The sequence below is a fragment of the Chelonoidis abingdonii genome, chromosome 15 (genome assembly GCF_003597395.2).
Source record: "Chelonoidis abingdonii isolate Lonesome George chromosome 15, CheloAbing_2.0, whole genome shotgun sequence".
In the NCBI taxonomy this organism is placed as follows: domain Eukaryota; kingdom Metazoa; phylum Chordata; order Testudines; family Testudinidae; genus Chelonoidis; species Chelonoidis abingdonii.
Genome location: NC_133783.1, coordinates 37,674,104 through 37,701,722, shown reverse-complemented (window position 1 = coordinate 37,701,722; position 27,619 = coordinate 37,674,104). Strand labels below are relative to the sequence as shown.

The window sequence follows — 27,619 nt, the reverse complement described above, 5'->3', positions numbered from 1 at the left end:
AGAATCTTCAGTGTGAGAGAATACCATAACATCATCTGTGTGTGTGGGGAGGGAGAGATTGGCTTAAGTTTGAAGAATGTTTATTAGGTGTATCTGGCTCTCCTGCTCCCTCTCTGAACAGCCTCGCTAAACTCCCCTCTTTTGTTGCTTCCGTTCACTAGCTCCTCCGGTTGCTTACATGGTTGTCTCCATTTTACAGCTTTCCTGGGCCATGTGACCTGAGGAAGAAAATTCAAACACTTTTTTAGAATTAAAATCTTGACAGCCAAAGCTGATATGTGACATCCCACAGCATAAAAGGCACTGGATTTTTTACAATGAATAGAGCCCTAAAAAATTAACTTATATTTTACACGTATTTGATGCACCAAGAAGAGGGTTTGCTGACAGACACATAAGGCCTGATTCTGATCTAGCACTCTCTCAAATTTTACGCTGTCATCACTTTGAATTCTTCAGTGGAGTTCCTCCCGATTTACACTGGTGTGAGATCAGAATCAAGCCTGTAGCCCATAAGACTTTTTCTACTTCGAGTGATTGCAAATGTCCATCCCAGCGTAGATGTTTGTGTGCTCCAGTACACAGTTATCGGAGAGTTGTTGCACTTAGCAGCACTTGTCAGGGTAGCTTGAGCACTCTCTGCTGTCTCACACACCTCGCAGAGGCATAAAGGGCTGAGCCACTCCAAACCCTCCTGAGTTCCTTCCTACTACCCATGACAGTTGTTGGAGCTCCCTATCCTTGCTTCTGCCAGTCTTCCTCAATAACTATATGTAGTACTCCCGTGTAGTTTGTAAGGACAAAAAGGAAAAGGGTTTTTTTTTGTTTTTTGTTTATGCAGGCTTCAGAACTCGGTTTGGGGTACTGGCCCTGCTACAGGACGTATTCCACACTCTACAGGTTTCAGGTCCTGCCCCTCTTGCAGCAAGACTGCATCAAATAGTGACATCACCCTAGCTAATGTAGGGGAATGTAAAGGAAGCCTATGTGAATGACAAGTGTGGCATTTGTAAGGACTTTCAGCAGAAATCAGTCTCAGTATCAGGGTCCTCAAGGGATTTGAAGAGAATGAGCTTTGCTAAAGACTTAGGAGGGTGTTCAGACAGGAAGCACTCCCCAGAGCACACCTCTGAACAGGAGAGTTTGTTGACTCCAGAGCCCAATGGGGGCCTGTCAGGACTGGTTCCCAAAGCAACTTCAATGGCATCTCCTTGCATCTTAGGACTGCAGAGTATCTTTCCAGTACCGTTCACTTCTGAGGTGTTTGAGGCTGTGAGAGGGTGGTTGAACCTCTCTGTCCCAGGACTGTTCCAATGGATCTTTTCGAACCCATGGGGTTCCTGCCCAATCAAGAGTGTCCCCTCAGCTATCTCAGCTGGTTACATCTGCTGGGTGTCACAGGTAATGTCACCACAAGTATTGTCACATCAGTACCAAGTCTGGCACCACACAGAGTCCTTCTTGTTAGCAACTGCAAGAGGACCAGGAACTGCACCAGCCCCCTCGTACCGTTAGCAACCTTTTCCTCATTCCTGGTGAGGCAATTGTGATGGAGCCTATTTCTGCACCTCATCTTAAGAGGGGGTCTGGGAAAAATCCCACAAGCTGGTAGACATTTTAATATCTGCAACCTCAGCTAGAATAGCACTGTCAGTAAATGAGACTATTTTAGAACCTACTGAGATCCTCTGGAAGACCCCAACTTCACTGCCTCTGATGGCTAAAAGAGTGGAGAAGAAGGGATTATGTCCTCTCCTGGAGGTTCAAGCAGCTGTACAACCCTTCTCCTCCAGACTTCCTTGGAGTTGCAGCAGCCAATGAAAAAGAATGATAGGGGCACCAGCCCTCAACCCCAAAGAGCAAAGAGAACAAGAAGCTGGACTTGTCTGGGAGAAAGCTTTATTCCACAGGTGGATTATAGCTTCACACTGAGCCAGAAGCTTTGCTGGAACACTGCAATTTGACTCTCTGGGATACAGTTTTTGAAAAAACAAGCTACCAGAGGAGCCTAGACAAGTGTTCCCCACTTTGATAGATGAGGGCAAGAACCAAAACAGCTCTACAGGCAGGTCTCAGTGTGGCAGATTCTGCAAAGTGCAGCATGGCCTCTGCCATCACGAGGAGGTGCTCATAATGGTTCCACTATTCTGACTTCCCTCCAGAGGTGCAAACAGTTCATGACTTACCCTTTGAGGGGCTGTTGCTTTTTTCAGAAAAGATGGATGAGCCTCTGTACAGTCTCAAAGATTCGAGAGCGACACCTGATAATCAAAACAGACAAGTCAGTTCTGTGTCCAGTACAGAGAGTAGAATTTATTGGCGCAGTCCATGACTCGACAACAGCCAGGGCCTTACTGCCACAGATGAGATTTCTTGCAATACAAAGTCTCATTCTGGACTTAAAACCTTTATCCTCACTCCATGGTGAGGAACTGTTCAAGACTGCACAAGGTGGCATGTACTTATCTGGTCTGGTATGCTAGACCATGCCTCAGATCCCTTCAGGGCTGGGTGGCAGAGGTGTATTCTCCAAGAAGACCCCCACATAGACATGTTAGTACACATACCAAGTTGCATCTTATCTGTCCTGGACTGGTGGTTAGACTCAACCAGTGTGTGCAGGGGAGTTCCTTTTGACTCATCTCAACTCTCACTCACCTTAGTCAGAGATGTCTTGGATCTGAGGTGGGGTGCTTACCTGGGACACCTGCAGAAACAAAGTCTCAGGTCTCACCAAGATCTCAGTTTGCACATAAACATCAGAGAGCTCCAGGCTACCTGTTTAGCTTGCAGGGCATTCCTTCCTCACATTAGGGGAAGAACCTTATTAGCGCTGACTGACAATATGACCATCATGCTGTATGTAAACAAGCAGAAAGGAGCCCAGTCCCCACTACTCTGTTGGAAAGCAATCCTACTTTGAGACTTTTGCATCAGCAACTCTATACTTCTGAAAGTGAACCACCTCCCAGAGATTAAGTGTGCTGGCAGACCATCTAAGCAGGTTGTTTATCAGTCACCACACATGTCCCTTCTCCCAGACATAGCAAGGTCTATTTTCCAGCTCTGGGGAACTCCCCAAGTGGATGTGTTTGCAATAAAGGAAAACACAAAATGTCACCAGTTCTCCAGAGCAGGTCACAGCCCAGGTTCACTGATGGATGCTTTTTTTTACTGATGTGGTCAAAGAGTCTGCTATACAGTATCCCCCCATCCATTTTCTGCCAGGAGTTCTGTACAAGGACAAACAGGACAAGGCCAGTCTCATACTGACCACCCCAGCATGGTCCTGTCAATGCTGGTTTTCTCAGCTCTGGGACCTATCAGTCTGTCTCCCACTATTACTCCTGCATCACACACATGTAGTTTTGCAAAATCATGGCTGCCTCCTGCATCCCAACCTCGAGGCTCTCCATCTGTGGTCCTGGAGGCTTCATGGCTAACATTGACAGAGGAGTTCTGCTAGAGAGAGGTACAGGAGATACTGCTGAATAGTAGAAAGCTGTCAATGAGGTCAGCTTCCCTGGCTAACCAGAAAAGGTTTTCCATCTGGTCAAGCTGGTCTACCCTATTCTTGCTTCTGTTCAGCGTATGCTGGACTATCTTTGCATCTGAAACATCAAGGATTAGTGATTAGCTCGATTAGGGTAAACCTAGCAACTATTTCCACATTTCATCTTCCAGTGGATAACTGCTCTCTTTTTTCCAACCCATTGGTCATAAGATTTTTAAAGGGTTTGAACAGGATGTTTCTGCATTTCGAGTCCTGTTCCACCCTGGAGCCTGAACTGAGTCTTATCAGAGCTCCCTCCTTTGAGCCTCTAGCAGCTTGTTGTCTGTTACACATTTCAATGAAGGTGGCATTTTTAATAGCCATTATATTGACCAGGAGAGTAGTGCAATTGAGGGCATTAGTATCACATCCTCCATATACCCTTTTTTATGCAGATAAAGTCTACCTTCGTCCCATCTAAGGTTCTTTTCGAAAATGGTCTCCTCTTTTCATATCAGCTAGGCAACCTACTTACCAACCTTCTTCCCAAAACCTCATGGTAGCAAGGGAAAGGAGTCACTGTGCACTCTAGATATTACAAGAGTCTTAGCATTTCATCTGGAGAGAATTAAGCCTTTCAGATCATTGTCTCAATTGTTTATCTCATTTGCAGACAGAGTGAAGGGCTGTCTGGTTTCCACACAGAGGATTTCAGCATGGATCCAGTGAACACAGTTGTGTTCACCTGTGTTACCAGTTAGCTAATGCAGAGCCACCGATAGAATATTAGGTCATTCAACTACATCTCAAGTGGCTTGTGCAGCGTTTCTGGCTCATGTACTTATATTAGACATTTACAAAGCAGCAACCTGTTCATCATGTCATGCATTTGCTTCGCCCTACATAATCTCTCAACAATCTAGAGATGATGCTGCATTTGGACAAGTGATCCTCTAGTACAGGGGCCGTCAACCTTTCAGAAGTGGTGTGCCGAGTCTTCATTTATTCACTCTGATGTAAGGTTTTGTGTGCTAGTAATACATTTTAATGTTTTTAGAAGGTCTCTTTCTATACGTCTATAATATATAACTAAACTATTGTTGTATGTAAATAAGGTTTTTAAAATGTTTAAGAGGCTTCATTTAAAATTAAATAAAATGCAGTGACCAGTGGCCAGGACCCAGGCAACGTGAGTGCCACTGAAAATCAGCTCGCGTGCCACCTTCAGCACCCATTGCATAGGTTGCCTACCCCTGCTCTAGTTTGTGTTCAAATAGACTCTGGTCCTGCCTCCAAATAGAACTGCTTGTGAGTTACCCACAGTGGACTGGACATGTGCAGTCACTCGAACAAGAACAAAAAAGGTTAAACTTTTCTGTAACTGTTCTTCAAGATGTGTTGTACATGTCAATTCAGCAGCTCGCCTTCCTTCCCCCTCTATCAGAGTTGTTCCAGTAGGAAGGAACTGAAGGCAGTCTGGGGTGGCTCAACCCTTTATGCCTGCATGAGGCAGCAAAGGGTGCTCAAGCCCCCCTGACAGTTACTGCTCAGAGTAAAAACCTCTGTCAGCTGTGCACTGGAGCACACAAACACCCCCAGTGGAATGGACACATGCATCATATCTCAAAGAACAACAGTTATAGAAAGGTAAATAACCATTGTTGTTTTTTTCACCTGAAAGGATATGAGAAGGCACATCCTCTTATGCTAAGGCTGCTTCTCAATGCTCGTGTAAATGACAAACTATTACTAGTTTACATTTGGCCTTGATCTCAGGGTAGGTTGATAATAAAGCATCCCCTTCTGCCAAAATGGTAGTTTACCAGTTAATATTCACTCACGTTGTCTCAGTAAGAGCCTTCAGTTCTCACAGAACAGAAATTACTCCTGGTTGTGTTTTATATATGCTGCCAAAAATGTTTTCTATGTCTTGAATGACATCAGGATCTTTTTGCTGAGATTGTTAAACTCACTGAAAGAAAGTACATCCATCCATGATCTACTTAGAATGATGCCACATTCATTTATCAAGATGTTTATTTAGTCTTCCTGTGGGAGCAAGATTTTAAAAGTGATAGGAAAAAAATCAAATCTTCTGTATGTGCCAAAGATATATTGGTAGCTTACGGTAAATGCTTCATGATTATAAATACTAGTTCATCTGGATAATTTACAGTGATTAATTTTTATGTTTGGCTTTTAACCAAACATCCAGTGAGAGTGAACAGCTCAGGATGTTTGGTAATAGTATATCTAAAGTCGTCCTTCTCTGGATGGCAAGTTTGAAATCCAGTCCAACTTGGTAGTTATGAAAACTTGACACCACCTAATGGTTGCTATCTGACTTCTTCACTGTGTTCCTCTCCTTCAGTTGGCAGTAATTGGCTGTAATCAGCAGAGTGGCCAAGACTTAATGGACACAGAAACTGAACTACTCTGTCATCCTTACTGATGATTCTTGGAGTATATGTCCCTATGAGTGTTCCATCATAGCATGTGTGTGCACCTGTGCACTCTCAACTGGAGACTGTAAAGCAGTGTCTGCAGACCTGCACATGTGCAGACCAGCTCTTCATGCTCCCACTTGAGGCCATGCAGGGAGGCACAGACACGCCACCACTCAGTTTCTTCTCAACCACCTGTGGCTTGAGATGAAGTGCTTGGTGTCTGCTGTTCTACCACTTCCTACCCTCTCTCGCTTATTGTAAATTTAGCTTTTTATTTAGTTATGTTCTTATTTTCACATTTTTCTAATTTCAATGCAGTTGTGCTTCCACTGCACTCCCTACCCTTTCAGGGTTTTAGTTTTAGTGCATCAGCACACCAGGTTATGCCAAAGACCCTAGAGTTTAAGCCCTGCTAGACTTGCTACACAGGTCTTTTCCACAGAGCAACAGGCATTCTAGACATCCACATCCCGTCAAAGTGCACAATCTGCTTGGGATTTAAAGGTAGGTCAAGAAATGACAGAGAGGCTAGGTTGAAGTTCCTCTGAATGGAATGCTCCCTAACTCCAGCAGGGTTCTCTTTGCCACTCCCCGCACATCCGCCTCAACATCTCAGGCTACCCTGGTGACCGCTGCAGCCCCAGAAGCAGCTCCAGAGGCTAAGACTTTGAAGAAAAAGAAGCCTTTCCCCGCTACAAGGGAAACAAAGAAGAAAGATAGATCACTCCATAAATCTTGCTCCCAGGAGACCTTGCATCCCTTAAGGAGTACTGCTGAGGCACCGACTGAAATCAGTACCAAGTACCAACATCAGAAGTTGTGTGTGGAGAAGTCTTTCAACCACAGGGTGGCTCCTACCTCAGTACTGTTTGACGCCTCTCGGCACCATGATATGCACAGGGCTTCTTCCTGCACTCCAGTACTAGCATCTTCCTACAGCCTCTCCGGTACCACACGCACAAACTCTTCCTCGATACCGATCTCAGTCCCAGCACCGACTCAGGCTACGATCAGATGCTATCATAGCTCTCTACTCCACTCCTTTTCCCTGGGAGGACTGTCTCATTTGGATGAACTGGAGTCTCCCCTAATAAGGAACTTTACCAGAGCCCCCATCCTGGTACAACTCCATCAACTGTAACCTGAATCTCAGACTTCCAACTCTCAGTCCCGGCACCGGTGCTTGAGACCCTCCCTTGTTAGCCCAGGAGATGATACTTCTGACTCTGAGGTCTTGGTACCTACCTTCACACCCTTCTGGGTCCATTTACTGAAGAGGACCTTCAAGAGACCCAACAAGCCCCTTGAGGATCTTTCGTCCATCCCTCTCCTCCTCAGTAGGCGTACTGGAACCCATGGGGGCACTTTGGTAAACAGTTTTATAGGGTTCCACTAGAAATAAACCCCAACACCCAATGGTACTGCATCATTCACAGGCACCAACAGACCATCCTCTGGTGCTGTGTGCCCCCTAGGCAGGAAGAGAAGTACAAGAGGAGCAAAAGCTTCAGACTGAGGGAAGCTTGCACCCAGCAGCCAAATCCTCCTCACTAGATGAGGCAGTAATGCCACTAATATCCTCTTCTTCTGATAACTTTAATCTTCCAGAATATAAGGAAGAGAAGGTTTTTGTGTTTTGTGTATTGTATTCTGTAGTTATATGTGTGGAGGCTGGTAGGGGCAGTGTGCTGGGAGAGAAGCTGAGCCCTGATTAGGGGGTGGGACTTCTCTGCTTAGGGGTCCTATAAAGGTAGCCAGCCAGTCAGGCAGCGGCATAGGCAGCGGCAGAGGAGCCAGCAACCAGAGCTGTAAACAGGGGAGTTTCAGTGGGAGTTTACAGGAGAGACTCAGAGACCTAGGCAGAGGAATTGACAGGCTAATGAAAAGAGTGAGTGGTATTCTGCTGATGTTCTGGTGCCTGTTGGGGGATTGTTTTGCTGTAGGTGGTGGTGGTTTGCTTTGGTTTGTGTTTCCTGGACTAACAGGTTTTAGATGGGAAGGCTATGACTGATACAGAGGTAGCAGTGAAAGACACAATGAGGATGACTGGATGTGGAAGCTGCAGCATGTACATGATCTTGAAGGGGGTTACTGAGAAGAGTTTTGTCTGCATGAAGTGCCGACTGATAGAGCTGATGGAAGAAAAGATCCGAGGACTGGAGATGCAAGTGGAAACTCTGGTCGAGTTTAGAAGAGGGTTCGACCGGACGATGGAGCAAAGACATGAGGAGGCTGAAGGGAAAAGCTCAGACTTGCAGATGGAAGCAGGACCAAAGAATTCTGAGGGGAGACTGCTGGGTGAGGAAAGTGGACAGTGGAAGCATGTGACTAAGAGAACCAGGCAGAGGAAAAGATGGGCCAGTGAAGGAGAAATAGAGCTCAGGAACAGGTTTGCAGAGTTGGAAAATGAAGAAGGGGCACAGCAGGTGGTCGCTGAAGGTGAGAGGGCAAGGAAAAGAGAAGAGCAGCTAGTCCTATTGGAAGAGGGGAAGAGTCAATGAGACAACACCACCAAATATGAGCCCCAGGAGGATACGGATGGGTTGCGGAGGATTGCAAGGGAATAGAAATTGAGAGGACTTGCAGCCAGAGGGAACAGGGGATAGACCGGAGAATCACACTGTCACCAGGAAAAGGCAGGTCTACGTGATTGGGGACTCCTTACTGAGAAGAATAGACAGGCCTGTAAACTAGAGCTGATCCAGAGAGAAGGAGAAGGGTGTGCTGTCTGCCAGGTGCTAAGATATGGGATGTGGACCTGAGGCTGAAAGGATCCTAATGGGAGCAGGAAAGAATCCACTGATTGTCCTTCATGTGGGAACAAATGATACAGGCTAGATTCTCGCTGGAACGTATCAAGGGAGACTATGCCAGGCTGGGAAGACACTTAAGGAAATCGAGGCTCAGGTGATCTTCAGTGGGATTCTGCCTGTTCCTAGAGAGAAGGGCAACAAAGGTGTGACAAGATTATGGTGATCAACAGATGGCTCAGGCAAGTGGTGCTATAAGGAGGGCTTTGGGATGTATGGCCACTGGGAAGCATTCATGGACAGAGGACTGTTCTCTCGGGATGGACTTCACCTGAGTAAGGGGAAATAGACTTCTAGGATGGAGGCTGGCACAACTGATTAAGAGAGCTTTAAACTAGGAATTGGGGGAGATGGTTGGGAGATGTCCAGGTAATCTCCACTGCCAGATTTTAACATTGAGAGGGAAGAAAAACAAGCAAGAAAGGATACAGCCATGGGAGATGAGAATGGACATAAGGAGGAAGGGTAGTGTAGATACCAGTCTAATAGGTGATACTGTGGTAGAATGTCTGTGCCTAATCGGGTAAAGAATGTCAGTGAAGCCAAACAGCAAAAATTAAGATGTTTGTACACTATGCGAGGAGCCTAGGTAACAAAATGGAGGAACTAGAGCTACTGGTGCAGGAAATGAAACCGGATATTATAGGGATAACAGAAACATGGTGGAAAGTAGTAGTCATGACTGGAGTAGTACAGGTATTGAAGGGCTATGTGCTGTTTAGGAAAACAGAAATAAAGGCAAAGTGGTGGAGTAGATTGTATATCAATGATGAGGTAAACTGTAAAGAAATAAGAAGGGATGGAATGGATAAGACAGAGTCTGTCTGGGCAAAAATCACATGGGGAAAGAAAGCTACTAGAGCCTCCCCGAGATAGTGCTTTGGGGTGTGCTACAGACCCGCCAGGATCCGATTTGGATATGGATAGAGACCTCTTTAATGTTTTTAATGAAGTAAACTAATGGGAATTGTGTGATCATGGAAGAGACTTTAACTTCCCAGATATAGACTGGAGGACAAGTGCTAGTAATAATAATAGGGCTCAGATTTTCCTGATGTGGTAGCTGATGGATTCCTTCACCAAGTAGTTGCTGAACCAACAAGAGGGGATGCCATTTTAGATTTGGTTTTGGTGAGTAGTGAGGACCTGATAGAAGAAATGGTTGTAGGGGACAACTTGGTTCGAGTGATCATGAGCTAATTCAGTTCAAACTAGATGGAAGGATAAACAAAAATAGATCTGAGACTAGGGTTTTTTTATTTCAAAAGGGCTAACTTTAAAGAATAAGGGAATTAGTTAGGAAATGGATTGGACTGAAGAAAGAACTTGTGGATCTAAAAGGCAGAGGAGCCTGGAATTTTACTTCAAGTCAAAGTTGCAGAAACTATCAGAAGCCTGCATCCAAGAAAATCGGGAAAATTCATAGGCCAGGAGTTGTAGACCAACATGGATGAGCAAGCATCTCAGAGAGGTGATTAAGAAAAGCAGAAAGCCTACAAGGGTGTTGGAAAGATGGGAGGGATCAGCAACAAGTTCTACCTTATTGAGGTCAAAACAAGTAGATAAAGTGAGAAAGGCCAAAGGCCATGTTAGAGTTGGACCTTGCAAGTATGGAATTTGGAAAAAAATGTTCTATAGCCATGTAAATAAGTTAAGACAAAGAAAGAAGAAGTGGGACTGCTAAACACTGAGGATGGAAAATGGAGGTTTTACAGTAAGGTAGACATGACCAATATCTAAACAAATATTTGCCTTCAGTTTGAAAGAGGAGCTTTTTATAGACAAAGGATTGCAGTGGATGACTAATTTAACTGAGGGATTTCAGTAAAGGCATTTGATACAGTTCCACATGGGGAATTATTAGCTAAATTGGAAAAGATGGGGATCACTATGAAAATTGAAAGGTGGATAAGGAACTGGTTAAAGGGGAGACTACAACGGGTCATACTGAAAGGTGAACTGTCAGGCTGGAAGGAGGTTACTAGTGGAGTTCCTCAGGGATCAGTTTTGGGACCAATCTTATTTAATCTTTTTATTACTGACCTTGGCACAAAAAGTGGGAATGTGCTAATAAAGTTTGTGGATGACACAAAGCTGGGAGGTATTGCTAATACAGAGAAGGACCAGGGATATATCATACAGGAAGATCTGGATGACCTTGTAAACTGGAGTAATAGTAATAGGATGAAATTTAATAGTGAAAAGTGCAAGGTCATGCATTTAGGGATTAATAACAAGAATTTGGTTATAAATTGGGACACATCAGTTGGAAGTAACAGAGGAGGAGAAGGACCTCGGAGTATTGGTGATCACAGGATGACTATGAGCTGCCAATGTGATATGGCTGTTAAAAAAGCTAATGCAGTTTAGGATGCATCAGGCAAGGTATTTCCAGTAAAGATAAGGAGGTGTTAGTACCCGTTATACAAGGCACTGGTGAGACCTCATCTGGAATACTGTGTGCAGTTCTGGTCTCCCATGTTTAAGAAGGATGAATTCAAACTGGAACAGGTACAGAGAAGGGCTACTACTAGGATGATCTGAGGAATGGAAAACCTGTCTTATGAAAGGAGACTCAAAGAGCTTGGCTTGTTTAGCCTAACCAAAAGAAGGCTGAGGGGAGATATGATTGCTCTCTATAAATATATCAGAGGGATAAATATCAGGGAGGGAGAGGAATTATTTAAGCTTAGTACCAATGTGGACACAAGAACAAATGGATATAAACTGGACACTAGGAAGTTTAGACTTGAAATTAGACGAAGGTTTCTAACCATCAGAGGAGTGAAGTTCTGGAACAGCCTTCCAAGGGGAATAGTGGGGGGAAAGACATATCTGGCTTCAAGACTAAGCTTGATAAGTTATGGAGGGATAGTATGATAGGATAGCCTAATTTTGGCAATTAATTGATCTTTGATTATTAGCAGGTAAATATGCCCAGTGATCTGTCATGGGATGTTAGATGGGGTGAGATCTGAGTTACTACAGAGAATTCTTTCCTGGGTGCTGGCTGGTGAGTCTTGCCAACATGCTCAGGGTTTAACTGATCGCCATATTTGGGACTGGAAAAGAATTTTCCTCCAGGGCAGATTGCCAGAGGCCCTGGAGGTTTTTCACTTTCCTCTGCAGCATGGGGCACGGGTTACTTGCTGGAGCATTCTCTGCACCTTGAGGTCTTTAAACCACGATTTGAGGACGTCAGTAACTCAGACATAGGTTAGGGGTTTGTTCCAGGCGTGGGTGGGTGAGATTTTGTGGCCTGCATTGTGCAGGAGGTCAGACTAGATAATCATAGTGGTCCTTTCTGACCTTAAAGTCTATGAATCTAATGAAACTCCTGGTGGAATCCCTCCAGCTCCGCTAGGAGAGTTCCAGGAGTCCCCACGTTCCCTGGTGGACATTCTAAATATTACTTCCCCCGGGAAAAAACACCCTACCAATTAATGAGGCACTGTTATTGCCTGCACATAATTTATGGGAAACACTGCCACTATTCTGCCCAACTGCAAATGAGCAGATAAAAAAAAAAATTATATTCCAGCCAAAGGAATGGAGTATTTCTTCTCCCTCCTACCCCAAATCCCCTGGTGGTGGACATGATTAATGTACGAAATTGTTAAGCTCACTCCAAATCTCTCCTTCAGACAAAGAGTCCAAACGATTATACATCCTCTACTCCTAGGTGGCTCCTCAATTTTGAGTTGCAAGCTACCAAGGCTCGATGACAATATATGATTTTAACATTTACTCTAAATTCACACATTTTAATTTAATGACTACCACAAGACCAGAAGGACTAATTTCAGTCCCTCATCTCTGAGGATCAGTTGATTATGAAATTCTCCCTGCAGGCTGTTTTCAGTGCCACTGAAATGGCTTCTAAATTCTTAGCTACTACTGTGGTTATTCAGAAAGCATCTTAGTTTAGGGTTGCTAACTTTCTAATCCCACAAAACCAAACACCCCAGCCCCTTCCTGAGGCCCTGTATCACCCCTTCTCCGAGGCCCTGGTGGTTCCATCCCCTCTCCCTCCATCGCTGGCTCTCCCGCACCCTCACTCGCTTTCACCAGGCTGAGCAGAGGGTTGGGGTGCAGAAGGGGTGAGGGCTCCAGCTAGGGCTGTGGGCACTGTGGTTGGGCTAGGGATGAGGGATTTGGAGTGCGGGAGAGGGCTCTGGGCTGGGGCAGACGGTTGGGGTGTGAGGGTGTATGGGTTCTGTGCTGGTAGTGCGAGCTCCAGGTGGGCCCAGAAATGAGGGGCTCAGGGTGCAGGAGGGGGCTCCAGGCTGCAGCCAAGGAGTTTGGAGTGTGGGAGGGGGTGTGGTCTCCAGCTGGGGGTGCGTACTCTAGGGTGTGTGCTACCCTTGCGCCTGCAGGTGCTGCTCCGCAGCTCTCATTGGTTGCAGTTCCTGGCCTCCCTGCCCACCCATGTGTCTAGGAGCTGCAGGGACTTGGCGACTGCTTCTGGGAGCCACATGGAGCTAGGGCAGGCAGGGAACCTGCCTTAGCCCCGGACTTCTGCTGCACCGCTATATGGACTTTTAACAGCCCATTTAGCGGTGCTGACCTGAGCCACCAGGGTCCCTTTTTGACTGGGCATTCTGGTAAAAACAAAAAAACAAAACAAAAACAAACAAACAAAAAAACACACCAGACACCTGGCAACCCTATCTTAGCTCCAGTCTTCTGGACTCCTGAGACAGGAGCAGAGTAATGTTGAAGACCATCAGTCTGAAGAGCCTAAACTCTTCAGTGTGGCACAGAATTATGAATTATCATTGTCTACCTAGGGAGATAGGAACTACCATTTGCATGAGACCTGTGATCCATCTAGTCCAGTATCCTCTCTCCAACAATGTCACCTATCTGATGATTCAGAGCAAGGTCCAAGAAACCCCACAGTAGGCGGATAATCTGCACCCCAAGAGAGTCTCCTCCTAACCCTTAAAATATAGAGGTTGCCAATCCCTGCCTTAAACCAATCTTTCAGAAGTGGTGTGCAGTCTTCATTTATTCACTCTAATTTAAGGTTTCGCGCACCAGTAATACATTTTAACTTTTTTAGAAGGTCCCTTTCTATAAGTCTATAATTTATAACTAAACTATTGTTTTGTGTAAAGTAAATAAGATTTTTAAAATGTTCATTTAAAATTAAATTAAAATGCAGAGCCCCCCAGACCAGTGGCCAGGAGCCGGGCAGTGTGAGTGCCACTGAAAATCAGCTCACGTGCCACCTTTGGCATGTGTGCCAAAGGTTGCCTACCTCTGTTTTAAGGCTTGAAGCATGGGCATTTATGTCCTCTGTATCTGTGTTTGTTGTAACTGTGGATATTCTTATTATCCATATAAATGTCTACTTTCTTTTAAATCTTCCTAAATTCTGACATTTTGTGGTAATGAATTGCACAGTCTTATGATGTGCTGTGTGGAAAGAATACCTAATTTTGTCAGTTCTGAAGCTCCTGCCTTTTAATTTCATTGAATGTCTCCTTGTGCCTGTATGACGAGATAGGGAGAGTCAAAGTTCCCAATCTGCTTCTTCTATACCTGTCAATATTTTGTATACTGTTATGTCCCCCTCTAGAGTTAAATCATCCCAAAGTTTACAGTCTCTTTTCACAGAAGATCTTTTCCACATCCCTAATAATTCTTAGCACTTTTCTTTGAACTCCCTCTAAAGTGCCTTAGGGAGGCCACAATGTTAGTTTGTCTTAAAGAATCACGTGTTCACTCCTTACTCAAAGTATCATATGTTGACACCAAAAAAACTATCCAATATTGCCCTATCTTGAATATTCCTTTTTTGGGAGAAGTTTGTGATAAGGCAATTCCAGCAATATATGGAGTCCTCTACTCTCTTTGGCCCCAGTCAGTTAGGTTTTGGCTCTGAAGTGTGATATAGAAGCTGCGTTGGTTGTGTTAGCTGATGACTTCCTCCTAGCAATCTACACATATCTGCTGATTATTTAGATCCCTTTTTGTACTACTGACCACGAGATTTTTATTGACACCTGCGAACCTTGGAAGAGTAGCTTGGCTCGTTTCTGAGAGTCTACATTTACTGGGGATCAGTACTGCTGCGATCAATGCACCAGGGGTTGATTTAGCAGGTCTAGTGAAGACCCACTAAATCAATCACAGATCACTCTCCCATCGACTCCAGTACTCAGCTGGAACAAGAAAAGTAAGGTAAGTCGACGGGACAGAGTTTCCTGTCAATGCAGCGCAGTGTAGACTCTGCAGTAAGTTGACCTAGGCTACGTGAATAATAAAGCTCGAGTTGCGTAACTTAGGGCGACTTACCCCTGTATTGTAAACCAGGCCTAAGGGAGTTAAGGAGGTAATAATTGATAGTACCTCTGACTTTAAAGTTTGAGACAGTAGGTAATTGGATATTGGCTTCTTTTGTAAAATGTGTAATTTTTATATTATGTCTGTGCCTAGTGTAAAGAACAGGCATATATTTTAAAATGTAAATAAAGTAAATGATAAACTATACAATTACAGTATTTTAAATAGCATCATTTACACTTCAATTTATTTTTAATAAATTTATTAATATCTGGTTTTGACCTGTTTGTTACTATTTAGTGTGGGTTTCTGGATGTTTATTAGAGACCAGACCAAACATCTCAGATCCAGATTTCATCAAGATTTTCTGTCCAAGGTTGAATGGGGTCTTAGGCCAGGAGTAGGGCTTCTGGATGCTATGGTAATACAACAAATAATACCCAAATAGTTAAAAATTCACACTGCCTGCAACCCAATGCAATATGCAAAATAAGCAAGAGATGGTATAACTTGTGGTCCAACTTTGCCTCTTCCTACCATCAAAAAACAGCTCTGATTTTACATACTAATAGACCAGACCAACACTGCCTCTATCCTATAGATTCTGCTGCTTTTCTGATGAATGCTAAAAGCTGGTTGCAATGATATAGGTACATATGTTAAGTGTGTTTTTATATCTCTTCCTAGCCAAGAAGTATAAAAAGGTTACTGGCAAAGAAATCTACTCAGATACATTAGAAAGCACACCCATGCTGGAAAAAGAGAAGTTTCCACAGGATTATTTCCCTGAGGTATGTACAGTCCAATGGAGCATTCCAAAGTGTAAGGATCCGGTTCTAGTTTCTCTTGCACTGATGATTTCATTGGTGTTACTCCTGACTTAAAGTGGTATGAACTCGATCAGCATCAAGTCATAAGCCTCTAGTTTATTTGTGTCTCCATTTCATAGAACCTATAATATACATTTTTGTAAGCCTTTAAGTATATTTATCAAACTCAGCTGGAGTTCTATGTTTAAACAGTAACAGGTTGTAAAGAATTTATTATTTATAGGAGATTCAACCAAACTTTCCTTTGTGTATCTTTTTCATTTTATGTATTTTTTTTAAAAGTTGTTGGTGAGGGGTGCAAACATGCTGAAAATATTTAGTAGTACATTACAGTTCACAGAACAGGAAGAGTCCAGATTATGAATCCGTTCTAGGCAAATAGGTTTTCTTCCTTAAGTGGATGGGACTTAAGTAAGTACAACTGAGTGCCATTTAAAACCACATCTGCTTTGCCACAGTGGTGTGGTAGTAGCATCTTTTATTCTGTGTAGGAAGATACCATGGTTACTGCAGGTACTAGGGGAGGTATATGTTGAATTTTTAATAGTGCCTGTTGTATTTGCAAGAACAGCAAGTAACTTTCAAGGATACATGAATATATTTTACTTCCTTTAAAAAGAAGTTATTTATTAGTACTATTTCGACACTGCTTTTGTGATCTTCATGGTGGTATTTTCTTCCCAGAATAAGGACTGTAACATACCTGACATTGAAATTGAAGTCCTGGACAAAACCTACGAAGTCAAACTAAGGGCACTGGGGGTTTGGGGGGTACCACCTCCAATCCTAAATAAAATTGCTGGATTTGTTTCTGTTCTTTGACATTCAATTGTATTTTTTGAGATAGTACATTTTACAGGAGTGCACAGAGCACGGAATAAGCACTTACTGTTGTATGGATTTTAAAAATCAAAAGAATACAAATAAACAAAGTCAGTTCTTACTGACTTTTTTAGGTTAAATGTGCAAGTTACTTAAGTTCAGTAGTAACTGAATTTAAAAATGAAATCAGAATATTTGTAAATATTTGCGCAGGCATCTAGCTAGTTCATCGATGCCTGGGGAGAGCACTGCCTAAATATTTAAGGGTTGATGACATGAAGATCATCCCTTTTGATGTATGATTTTTAGCAAACGTTCTCATTTATAATGCACATACATCTACTGAGAATGTAAGCAGAATTAACTGCCTTTTTGATAACATTTTTGGTTTCACTGGACCTCTTAAAATAAAAATAAATGTTAAAAACTTACATTAGGAGTTTGGTTTTGCTCTACTTGAAGAAGAGCATTGGTGGCTGTTCAGAGCATTTTATTTAATACTTTTTCTCCATCACTGATAGGCTGTAGAAATGTGGCTGGTTGACAAAAGAAATAAGACTGATTGATCCATATTAAGGAATTATTTCATCATACTGTTGAGAGTTTTGAACAGCAGATTGTACCTGGATAAGGCTATAAGAAAATCACAGCCCATGGTTGTGTTTGGAAACTACAGCTTTTAACACACACTGCAACTTTTTATAGTTACAGAAAATTTAAGTGAGTGGCATTGCGACCTGGTGCACAGGATTGTAATGCTACCCTAATCTGTCCCAGCCATTCCTTTGTCATGACCCAGCAGGGCCACTGGTGGAGGCAGACAAGGAGAAGGATGGGACTAGGGACCCATGTGGGTCAGAGCTGGATTCCCGAGGGGCTTGCTGCACTCTCTGCCCTGGCTCCGTACAGACTGCTGCCACCAGCACTCAGTCCTGCTGGCACTTCCCTCTCACTTTGCCTAGGGCAGTTCCTCCTCTAGTAGCAGCAGCTCCTGCTCAACCTTGACACGAGCACCTTCCACAGGTGCCTGGCTGTACTAGGGGATGGGCTCAGGGAGGCCATGGTGAGTAGGACCAGTCAAGGCCTGTGACAGGGGCTGCTAGTCCTCCACAGGGCCTTCAGGGGTCTCTGAGCTGGGGCCACCTTTGGGGCACAAGGGCTCAGGTCCCCATACCATGCCCTGGAAATTGAAGGAATTGGGGGGAAGAGGGGTTATCCAGCTCCTGTTGGAGAGTAAAGGACCCTGCTGCCAACTCAACATCTAACGAGTTACAAAACTAGAGTTCTGTAACCTGGCCACCCACTCACACCTGAATCCCCCTTACTTCTGCCTTTAGGGGCTCCCACATCTCTGTCCTGAAGACCCCCACTCCCTTGCAAAGCCACCACACCTCTACTTTGAGGGCATTTCCACTCTCACAATTGCCCATGGTGATGGGGGGGGGCGCATTTTTTGTTTGTTTGTTTTTGTTTTTACTGTACTTGAATTGACTGCACCAACATTTCAGCTTTAACAAACTGTGGCCACAACTTCTGGAAAAAAATAACCATACATTACAACTTCCTTAGAGCCTTATCCCTGGAATATTTGATGTTAACCATAGAGAACTTGCTAGTCACACACTACAGGCTTCTACTTATTTCTGCCTGCTAAATTACATTAAAACATATTTGAAAACACAAAAAATATTTTCTGATTTTATTTTTCTAAGTCAGCAATTCCTGTAGTTGTCCAAATGATGTTATGGAAGTTGTGTTCGAAAAAGGAGAAACCCCTGGATCAGACTTTTTTCAGGGTTTAAGTTCTATTTCTGCACACAACACAATATATTATAATAAGGATGCTATAGCTACACTTCGGCATATATTTCCACTCATTTCAGGCTGCAGTATGGCATACATACAGCAGGTAAATTTTTTTGTTTACTTGGCAAAATTTGAAAGTAATGCTAGATATTTTTAATATATAGTTAAATTTTATGTTTCTTTTTCTCTTTCATTTTAAGGCAGAAAAAGGAAAAGTATCACAAAAAGCCTACACTACATCTAACTTAAGCTTGTGTGTTTACAGCTGAAACTAGATCACTGTGTTTAACCCATTTTCCTCTTTCTCACACATTGGTGATTAGATGGTCTTCAATAAATAGACTTCAGATAGTGGGTATTCTAAAAATCTCTTCTGCCACAATGAGATGCATGAGCAGCGTATCAGTCTTCACACTAAATTTCCAGGCTTTTGTGTGTTTTAGCCGGACTTTTATCATTACATTAACTTTTTTTTTGTATATGTGAATTGGTTTAAGACTGATTTCTTTTCTTTTTATTACTGCCGCTTAAAGATGATCTAAAAGTAATTACAATGATTGAGGCATAATGCAATTCAAAATAATTACAGCCCACTGCATATAAAACTAACAAAACTTTCTGTGCTGATTTATGGGCCCTCTTGGCTGGGCATGAATCTGAAATGATGCCTTTGGGAGCAACACTGCAGATAATGTTAGGCCATTTAAAAAAGCAGATTTGTGTAGTCTATCAGGGCAGAGTAATGTTTTTTCCCCCATAGTGAGAAATTGGTTGTTATCATAGATCACAGATACTGCTCAAAGCTCTTATGAAAGATGAATTAATTTCACTAATGCTTTAATGCAAACCTTTCATGGAGAAGGCTGTATAGTGATAACCTTACTGCGGTCTCTCCTTTCTCAATGATGATTTATGTCGTCTTTTAGTAGATGAAACTGCCCGTATTCACAATCCATCTGCTGGCTAAAGGAATCCTATTAACAGGAGATCTGAGGAGAGACTTAATATTGTAAGGTGAAAGATGTGGTATCCCTTTCCTGGGGCATGATTTTTGTTTGGCTGTTTCGGGGGGGAGGGGTGTCCTGTTTTAACATTTAGATACTTCTCTCAGAGAGCACCGATGATCTATATAATCTTTATTCAATTTTTGTGCTGGCTTACAAACAGTGGATCAGCTAACGAGTAGCTTGTTTAAAGTCAAAGCCAAGCTCATTGCTTTAAAAACTGCAGGCAATTGTCTGTCTTCTTATCCCTGCCTGTAGTTCTTTTCTCAGCTGTGTTCCTGGAAGTTCCTTTTTTCCTAGTATTTACAAACAGAGGTTTGGGTCTGTTAAAGAGCAGCAGGCAACCAAAAGGTATTGGATTGCAGCTTATACCTCAGACTACTGAGGGCATTCAGGACCACACCTTTTTGTTTATCTGTAGTAGCTGTACTTTATGTGCTGTGCTGTTTTAGGCCCTAATCCTGCAAACATTTTCACACATTCTTAATTGAAACAAGTGAACACTTCTGTGAAGTTAATGGAATTACTTGCATGTTTTCAAGCAAAGCACTTCCATAACTGTTTGCAAGATAGGATCCTTAGAAATTGTCCTATTAGGCAGGACGATGATCTGGTGGTTTAAGCACAGGAAGGCGAATTGGGATAGGTGGGTTCTTGTGCTGTGCTGTCCTGTCCTGTCTCTCTCTAATTTGCTGCATGATCGTGGACAAGTCATATAATCTTGTGCTTCAGCTATCCCATATGTAAACTGGGGATAACAATATCTACCTTACTGGGCTGTTGTGAGGTGTAATTAATTTGTTTGTAAAGCATTCTGAAAGCCTTGGAGGAAATGAACTATAGCAGTGCTATCATATTTTGTTCTTGTGTGACCTACGAGATAGACACATCCATGCAGAGTCCTGAAACCCTAAATTCCCCTGTCCTGTTAAAAGGATGTGCTTTTTTAAACAGGAATGTAGTTCTGGGCTGTGGTTTTTTAGTGTAATAAACTATGGAGAGGCAGAAAAATCTGTAGGACGGGTGAAATACTAAGGCTCCAAGACTGGAGGGAGTGATTATAAGCCTGTGCTCATGCATTTTTTGAGTTCTGTTTTCAAATACTTAATTGTAAGTTTGTGATTGCAAGTAATTATTTTTGTTATTTTCGCTGTAATTATAAGCCAGAGGGCTGCTAGCACTGAACTCGCATGACTGTAGCTACTGGTATGGTCAGCCTCTTCTTATTCCCAATCCTTTCTTCTGTGACCTCCACCTCACTAGCTCTTTCCTGGTTATTTAACACAGAGAGGGGACCCCCTGACCTTTCCTCATTCCATGCTCTTGTCCTGATTAGTGGCACAAAATGCATGTAGGCCGCTTTTATCAGTTTGAAACACTTAACTAAAACATCCAATTAAAAATAATTAACTAAATCAGCCTGCCTTTCATAAGATGCATTTGCCAGCACCACAGGGAGGTAGTCACAGAAAGGCCTCTGACAGATGAGCCACCTACAAGAAGCTGCCTCTGCTAGCAGAAAGAACTGTGGACAGAACTCGTCTGACTATATTGTTTTAGTTTCCTTCCAATTAATATGATCCACAGTTAAATTGTTCAGAGAGAAATAATTGGGTTAAGTAACATCTGGACATACTCAGAGCACTTTTATTTGTGTCTCATTTGATATGAATAGAAAGAAAACAGGAATATGAAACATTCTGAGCCAATCCTGCACTTCTATCAAGAAAACTTTACACTGCTGTCAATGAGGTTTATTTACCTACGTAATGAATATGGAATTGGGTCATTAGTTTGTACAATTACCGTATGTTAACACTGAGGACACTTACTGCTTTCTTCTTCCACATTTAGAAATAGTTAATGGATCAAATGTGCCTGCAATCACACCTGTGCAATCCTGTGAATTCATTGCAGTTGACCAATGTAGCTAAGAGAGAAATTTTGTCAAGTGACTGCTAGAACTAAAATCAAATTTGCCCATGAAAGCCAAAATCTGCAATCCTTACTCAAGCAAAGCTGCACAGTTTGACCCAAAATGTACTTGCTCTTGAAAATTACATACTGTATGCAATTGTACTCTCTCAAAAATAGTGTTTTTCAGAAGTAGAACTCTGAAATGAATAATTACCAAAAAGAAATTATATATGTTGGTGGCTAATATATTATTACTGATCCATATAAATACATTTGCAATGGATGTAATTATTTAGAAATTATATGCTTTATTATAAAACTGGATGGAAATGCATTTGACTTATCACATTTGTTGTATTTATTAACATTGTGTGCAAATTCCCTTTTTGAAATGTCAGTTTTGCAATTTAGATGTTTTCTTAGCAAATTCCAAATCCATGTTAGATAGTATTTTTCTATTAGATAATTGGTCATTATAGCTCTGTGTTAACAGTAAAACTATCAACTGGCATGCCACATGATGGTGTTTTTTTCTACCATTATGTAGATTAACTTTAGAATCTTGAACTACTGATAAGTGTTTCTGAAAATTCTAATAACTAAGACAGCTACTATGCTACAGGCATAGGTGCTGACTTTGTGGTTGCTCCAGGGCCCACAGGAAAAAAAATTAGTGAGTGCTCACAACCCACCGGCAGCCCTGCAGATCAGCTCCTTCCCCTCCCTCCCAGTGCCTCCCGGCCTCCACGATCAGCTATTCAGTGCTGTGCAGGAGACACTGGGGGAAGGAGGAGGAGCGGGGGCAGGAAGAAGCAAAGTGGGGGCTTGGAGAAAGGGGTAGAGTGGGGGCAGGGCCTGGGGCAGAGCAGTGGTCGAGCACCCCCCAGGATCTGAGTAAGTCTGCACCTATACCTATAGAAGCATAGCTGTATATAGATCACAGATTTGAATGTAATTTGAGAAAAATTCCATCTTGAGACAAATAAACTTCAAATTAAGTATTTAAAGCTAAAATATGCTGTATTCCCAAGTAGAAGTCTTCATAAAATTTGCTGGGTTATTAAGTTGCTATTACAAATCCTAGAGTAGCAGAACTTGCTATAATTTTTGAATAGTGTTGTTTGTATTGCAGTAGCATCCAAAGGCCCAAACAGGTTTGGGACCTCACTGAGCTATGTGCTGTTCTAACACTCATGAAGGTTAGGAAGATGCAGTCCCTGCTCCAAGGAGTTTATCATCTCTTCTAATGATTTCACATCTACACAATTTAGAACATTTAGAATCCTTTTAGGGCAGTCAAGGAGAGGAAAGCCATCATCATCAGGAGCTACATCCAGATTTTTTCTATTAGAAGTTGTAATACGTTGTTTTGGGGGTTTTTTTTGCATTCATACAACTGGTATTATCACTGACTAGCGTAAACCACTGAACATACTGTAATATATGTGGAATAGCATTTAAGACAAGTCCCTACATGAGGCTCTGAGGAGGAGTTCCCTTTACTGCAATGATAATATAACATGGGAGGTATTGATACTGAAGGTCACTTAGTGTATCAGCTGCACTTGCAGTTTGTTAGACCTGGTTTCTTTTGTTGTTCAATTGATTCATCTACAATTTTTTTCCCTTCTTCCTCTTTGAACCATGCTGTTCATTTAAGAATCTGCAATTACACTCCAGTCATTGCTACTTTAATCTGTCTTTCCTTCATGCCCCTGCTTTGTATGGTTGAATAAACCCTTGCTGGGCCACTATTTAATTTGATATGGTCCCTCACAGTAGAATGATGGAGAAAAGATGAATTAAGGCTCTGTGCTAGTCATTATCAATCATGGTTTGTGTTCATTACTTATTGCTCACAGTGCATTTTGACATTAGCCCTCCATAACCTCTCTCTTCATGTTAATGTTGTCTAGAGGTCCTTTTACCCCATGTAGCTGAGGTTATTTATGTAGGTGGTATTTCTAGAGGGTTTTAAAAGGTCAACACAATCTCCCTGGGGACCCTATTCACAAAGAGAAAGCTTGCACAATTTAACTGCAAGTTTTAGAAATGTGAGGTGTTTTAAACTCAGAGTTTTCAGATTTTTAATTTCATTTATTACAATGAAAATTTGGCAAAGTGGGATCCAGTATATACAGCTGTGCATAAAACCAATAGTCACTGCACAAGTGTAGGCATTAGGAAACCCCAAAATACCATAACAGACTTCTGTATTTGGACCCTAAGATGGCATATCAACTAATATGCAAATGACTTGTCATATTCGCAAATTTGACAATAGATACATTTTTACAATAAGAAACACTGTACAGATCCTAATTAGATCAATATGCATATCTGCAAATACTTGTGCATCCATTCACCATCCTAATTGTTCCAATCTAAAGAAGTTGCAGGTCTATTATTTTACCTAAAGACAAGAGTAACTTCATCTAAATTGACTTTTATTTCACCTATTTCTGAGATGGAAGAATCTGATGTAATCTGTTGTGTTAAAAATACCCATTGCTATCCAATATTTAAAATATCCATGTTCTCCCTCTCTCTTATATATTTCCCTGAGCCCTCAATCCCCCACTGAGCCTCTATTACCAACATATAGACATGGCTGAGAAGAAAAAGAGCATGGAAGAAGCTAATCAGGCAATACTCTGCTTAATATGAGTGTCCAGAGGTATCCTAGTCGCAGCCTGAAGGAATTGGATGAGGCCCTTCTACGGATGTCCCCTCTTGAAAGTCCAGAGTGGCTGCTGTTTGCTAAAGGGGAAGCTGGTCTGAAAGGATATAAAAGAACTAGTTTCCCTAGTGTCATTCGAAGGAGTCTTTTGTAATATGAAGTTCTATCAAAATATCCTGTTCCAATTCTGACTGTTTATAAAGTCCTTGTTTTTAGAAGGTCTGTTTCTTTCAAGATACATTTATTGTGGTGGTAAATGTAGCAATTGCTGTGTTAATGGAGGTGAGGAGGTTGAGTGGCATTTGACATAGGACTCTGGAAATAGGCTGAATGTAGTTGTAAGAGGGTTCTCTGTATTTTTATTCAGTTAGTTAGTAGTTAGTGTGATCACAATCTAAATATGTTAAAAGAATTCAGTTGGGAAAGAAGACTCAAGTAGTGGTATGATTTGTCACCAGGCTTAATTGAAATAGAATCTGTAGCCACTGCTAGAAATAAAATTCAAATACAATGATTACAAACAGAAAATATGCAAGCAAACCTTATTCAGTGTTGATTGTCTTCTAGTAAATCTTTACAACCTTGAAAGAGCTTTCACAAATCAGGGATCTGGGTATCCACAATGTTTCGGATAAAGGAGAACTCTTCAAAGCTAATTTTATTAAATAATTTACGAAAGCTATCAAAGGACTAGAAAAATGGGCTGGAATACGACTATGGTATCTCTCATTGAGAGGATTAGTGATATTAATTATAATTATTAGTGATACTAATTATAACTCTCCCACAAGTCAACTATCTCTTCTCAAATCTCCCATTCAATATCCCTCAACTCTTCTTCAAACAAATTAATCTCAGTGTTTCTACATTCGTTTTGGTCAGTCAGGTACCCAAAGTTGAATCATAGACTGAAACATTCTTATGAAAGGACAACTGGCAGGCACAAACAAATCCCTGCTGCAGGAAGAATAAGGCACAGAACCATATCAGATTTTTAAAAAATAGCTAAAATGTCATGAAAGCACCCTGTGCCTCTATATCAAACTAGATGAAATTATGGGGACATAATTCAAGTCATGAAAAAAAAATAGAAGAAAAAGCATTCATTGTGCAATCTGTTCACATTACCAGATATAAATTTTGAGTCTTTGGATAAAGCACTTTATTGTTAATCAATGTTCTTGAACTTTTTACTATTTTCAGTTGAACAGGTTTGTTTTTCCAATTGCTGAATCAATATGAAGCTGATGAAACTATATGAAGTGTATGAGAATGCCAGCAATCCTCACTAACATGTTTCAGCCAAAACTGTTCTTTAGTTGAGAACTGCTCAATGGATGTGATTGTAAAATTCAGATCCTGGAGATAGGTATTTAAAGGGACACTATCAAAAATTGTAGACTAGAAAGTGGAATAACTTTTTTCCTTTTAAATTTATATAATTCACATAATTGTATATGTTTTTTTTCCAAAACAAATGCTTAAATAGCCTGTTTTTTCAATTAAAAATAAATCAGTGAGAGTAGCCCAGCATTTCTGGATAACTCTACTTACACAACACACTGTGAACTTGTGTTAAAAGAAAAGTTTCATGTAAGTTTTCACCTTCAAGCTACCAAGTTCAAGTTGTTGAGTCAATACAATAAACATTTTAAATGTATTTCTATAAACTGATGTTTTGAATATAAAGAGGATTTTGTTGGGGGATAAGGGAACCTCTGTAAAGAGACTGTATATTTTGCATTCTTCTGATTGGTTACAGTTGATTTGTTGCCACAAGAACTAGGGAGGTAAACGTGGATACCAGGACGATAGACGTACAGTTAAAGAAAAGAAAAGAAGAGGTGATGCTCATCTGAAAGATAATGAGAAAATAGTCTGCTTTGACTTTATTTATACAATGTTGTTGTAGTCCTATTGGTCGCAGGATATTAGAGAGACAGGGTGGGTGAAATAACATTTTTTACTAGACAATCTTCTGTTGATGAGAGAGCCAAGCTTTTGAGTTACACAGAGCTCTTCAGGTCTGGGAAAGGTACTCAGAGTGTCACAGCTAAATACAAGATCATATAAATAGTTTAGCATAAGTAGTAAGTACATATTCTATGAAACTATTCAAGGTGAAGTGGCCCATTAACACCCCTGTAGTCATAGGACAAAAGGGGGAGGAGTGGGTTACAGATTTTTGTAATAAGTCATAAATCCAATGTCTTTATTAAGACTGTGATTTTTAGTTTCTAGCAAAATTATGAATTTAAGCTCCTGAGCTCATCTTTTGAAGGTGTTATGCAGGTTTCCTTTGAGGATGAAGGTTAGGTCAAATACAGAGTGATTGCTTTTTGAAAAGTGTTCACCCACAGGTGATAGAGTATTTTTGTCTTTTATCTTTTTCCTGTGTGAGCTCATTTGAGAGAGTAGTGATTGTCTGGTTTCACCCACATAGTAGTAGTTGGGGCATTTAGTGATTAGGTAGGTATAGGACCCATAGATCTTGAAAGGTGTGTAGTGGGGGGATATGTAGCAGTCAGGGCCGGCACTTTCATTTAGGCGACTTAGGCAGTCGCCTAGGGCGCCGGCATTATGGGGGGAGCGACAGGCGGCTCCGGTGGAGCTACCGCAGCCGTGCCTGCGGAGGGTCTGCTGGTCTCGCGGCTCCGGTGGACCTGCTGCAGGCATTTCTGTGGACGATCCGCTGGTCCCACGGCTCGGGTGGACCTGCTGCAGGCATGCCTGCGGCAGCTCCACCAGAACCGCGGACCAGCGGACCCTCCGCGGGAATGCCTGTGGCAACTCCACCGAAGCCGTGAGACCCGCGCGCGGGGCGGCAAAATGGCCCAGCGCCGGTCCTGGTAGCAGTGGAGATATGTCCACAGGTTTTGCATCTGTTGTTCTAGCAGGGCCTGGTGCCGCTTTGAGTTGATGGTTCCTGGTCTGTGGGGAGCTTGCTTCTGATGATGAGCTTGATGAGGTTGGGGGATTGTTTGAAGGCCAGAAGAAGGGGTTCAGGAAAGATTTCTTTCAGGATAGGGTTCCCATCAATTTATTTGATGATACCCTGTATGGGTTCAAGTGTGGGGTTGTAGGTAACAGCTATGAGTGTGCCGTCAGAGGGGGTTTTATTTTGGTATTGAAGCAGTTTTCTCAGGGTGTTTGGGTGGTTTGGACTTTGTTAGGCACCAGTTTATTAGGGTAGAGTTTTGGGGTTGAGTGGAGAATTTCATCTAGTGTCATATTCACAGTAAGGAGAAAAGAAAGCATGTTGCAGGGTATATGTCAAAAGCTGTATATTGTGATGGGGCAAGGCCAGATGGCTACAATAAAGTAGTAAGGAACAGGTATGTTAGCCCCAGGCTAACCAAATCCCTAGTACCATGGTAACCAAATGGCAGTTGCTCCAGGTTAATCAAGATACCTGGGGCCAATTAAGATCTTTCTAGAAGGCAGTGGAGATAGCTACATTGATTGGGCCACTTGAAGCCAATCAAGGGCTGGCTGGAACTAGTTAAAAGCCTCCCAGTT

At 42.1% G+C, this 27,619-nt stretch overlaps 1 protein-coding gene across 4 annotated transcripts in view; it reads left to right on the top strand.

The window, feature by feature from the left end:
- Positions 1 to 27,619, top strand: part of INPP5A (inositol polyphosphate-5-phosphatase A) — a 427,143-nt gene that overhangs the window by 265,067 nt on the left and 134,457 nt on the right. For all 4 annotated transcript variants that reach the window (XM_075072715.1, XM_032799699.2, XM_032799700.2 and 1 more), the window contains exon 6: positions 15,729 to 15,832. In XM_075072715.1, coding sequence (XP_074928816.1) covers positions 15,729 to 15,832 — 104 coding nt within the window. The remainder of the gene's footprint in view (positions 1 to 15,728; positions 15,833 to 27,619) is intronic.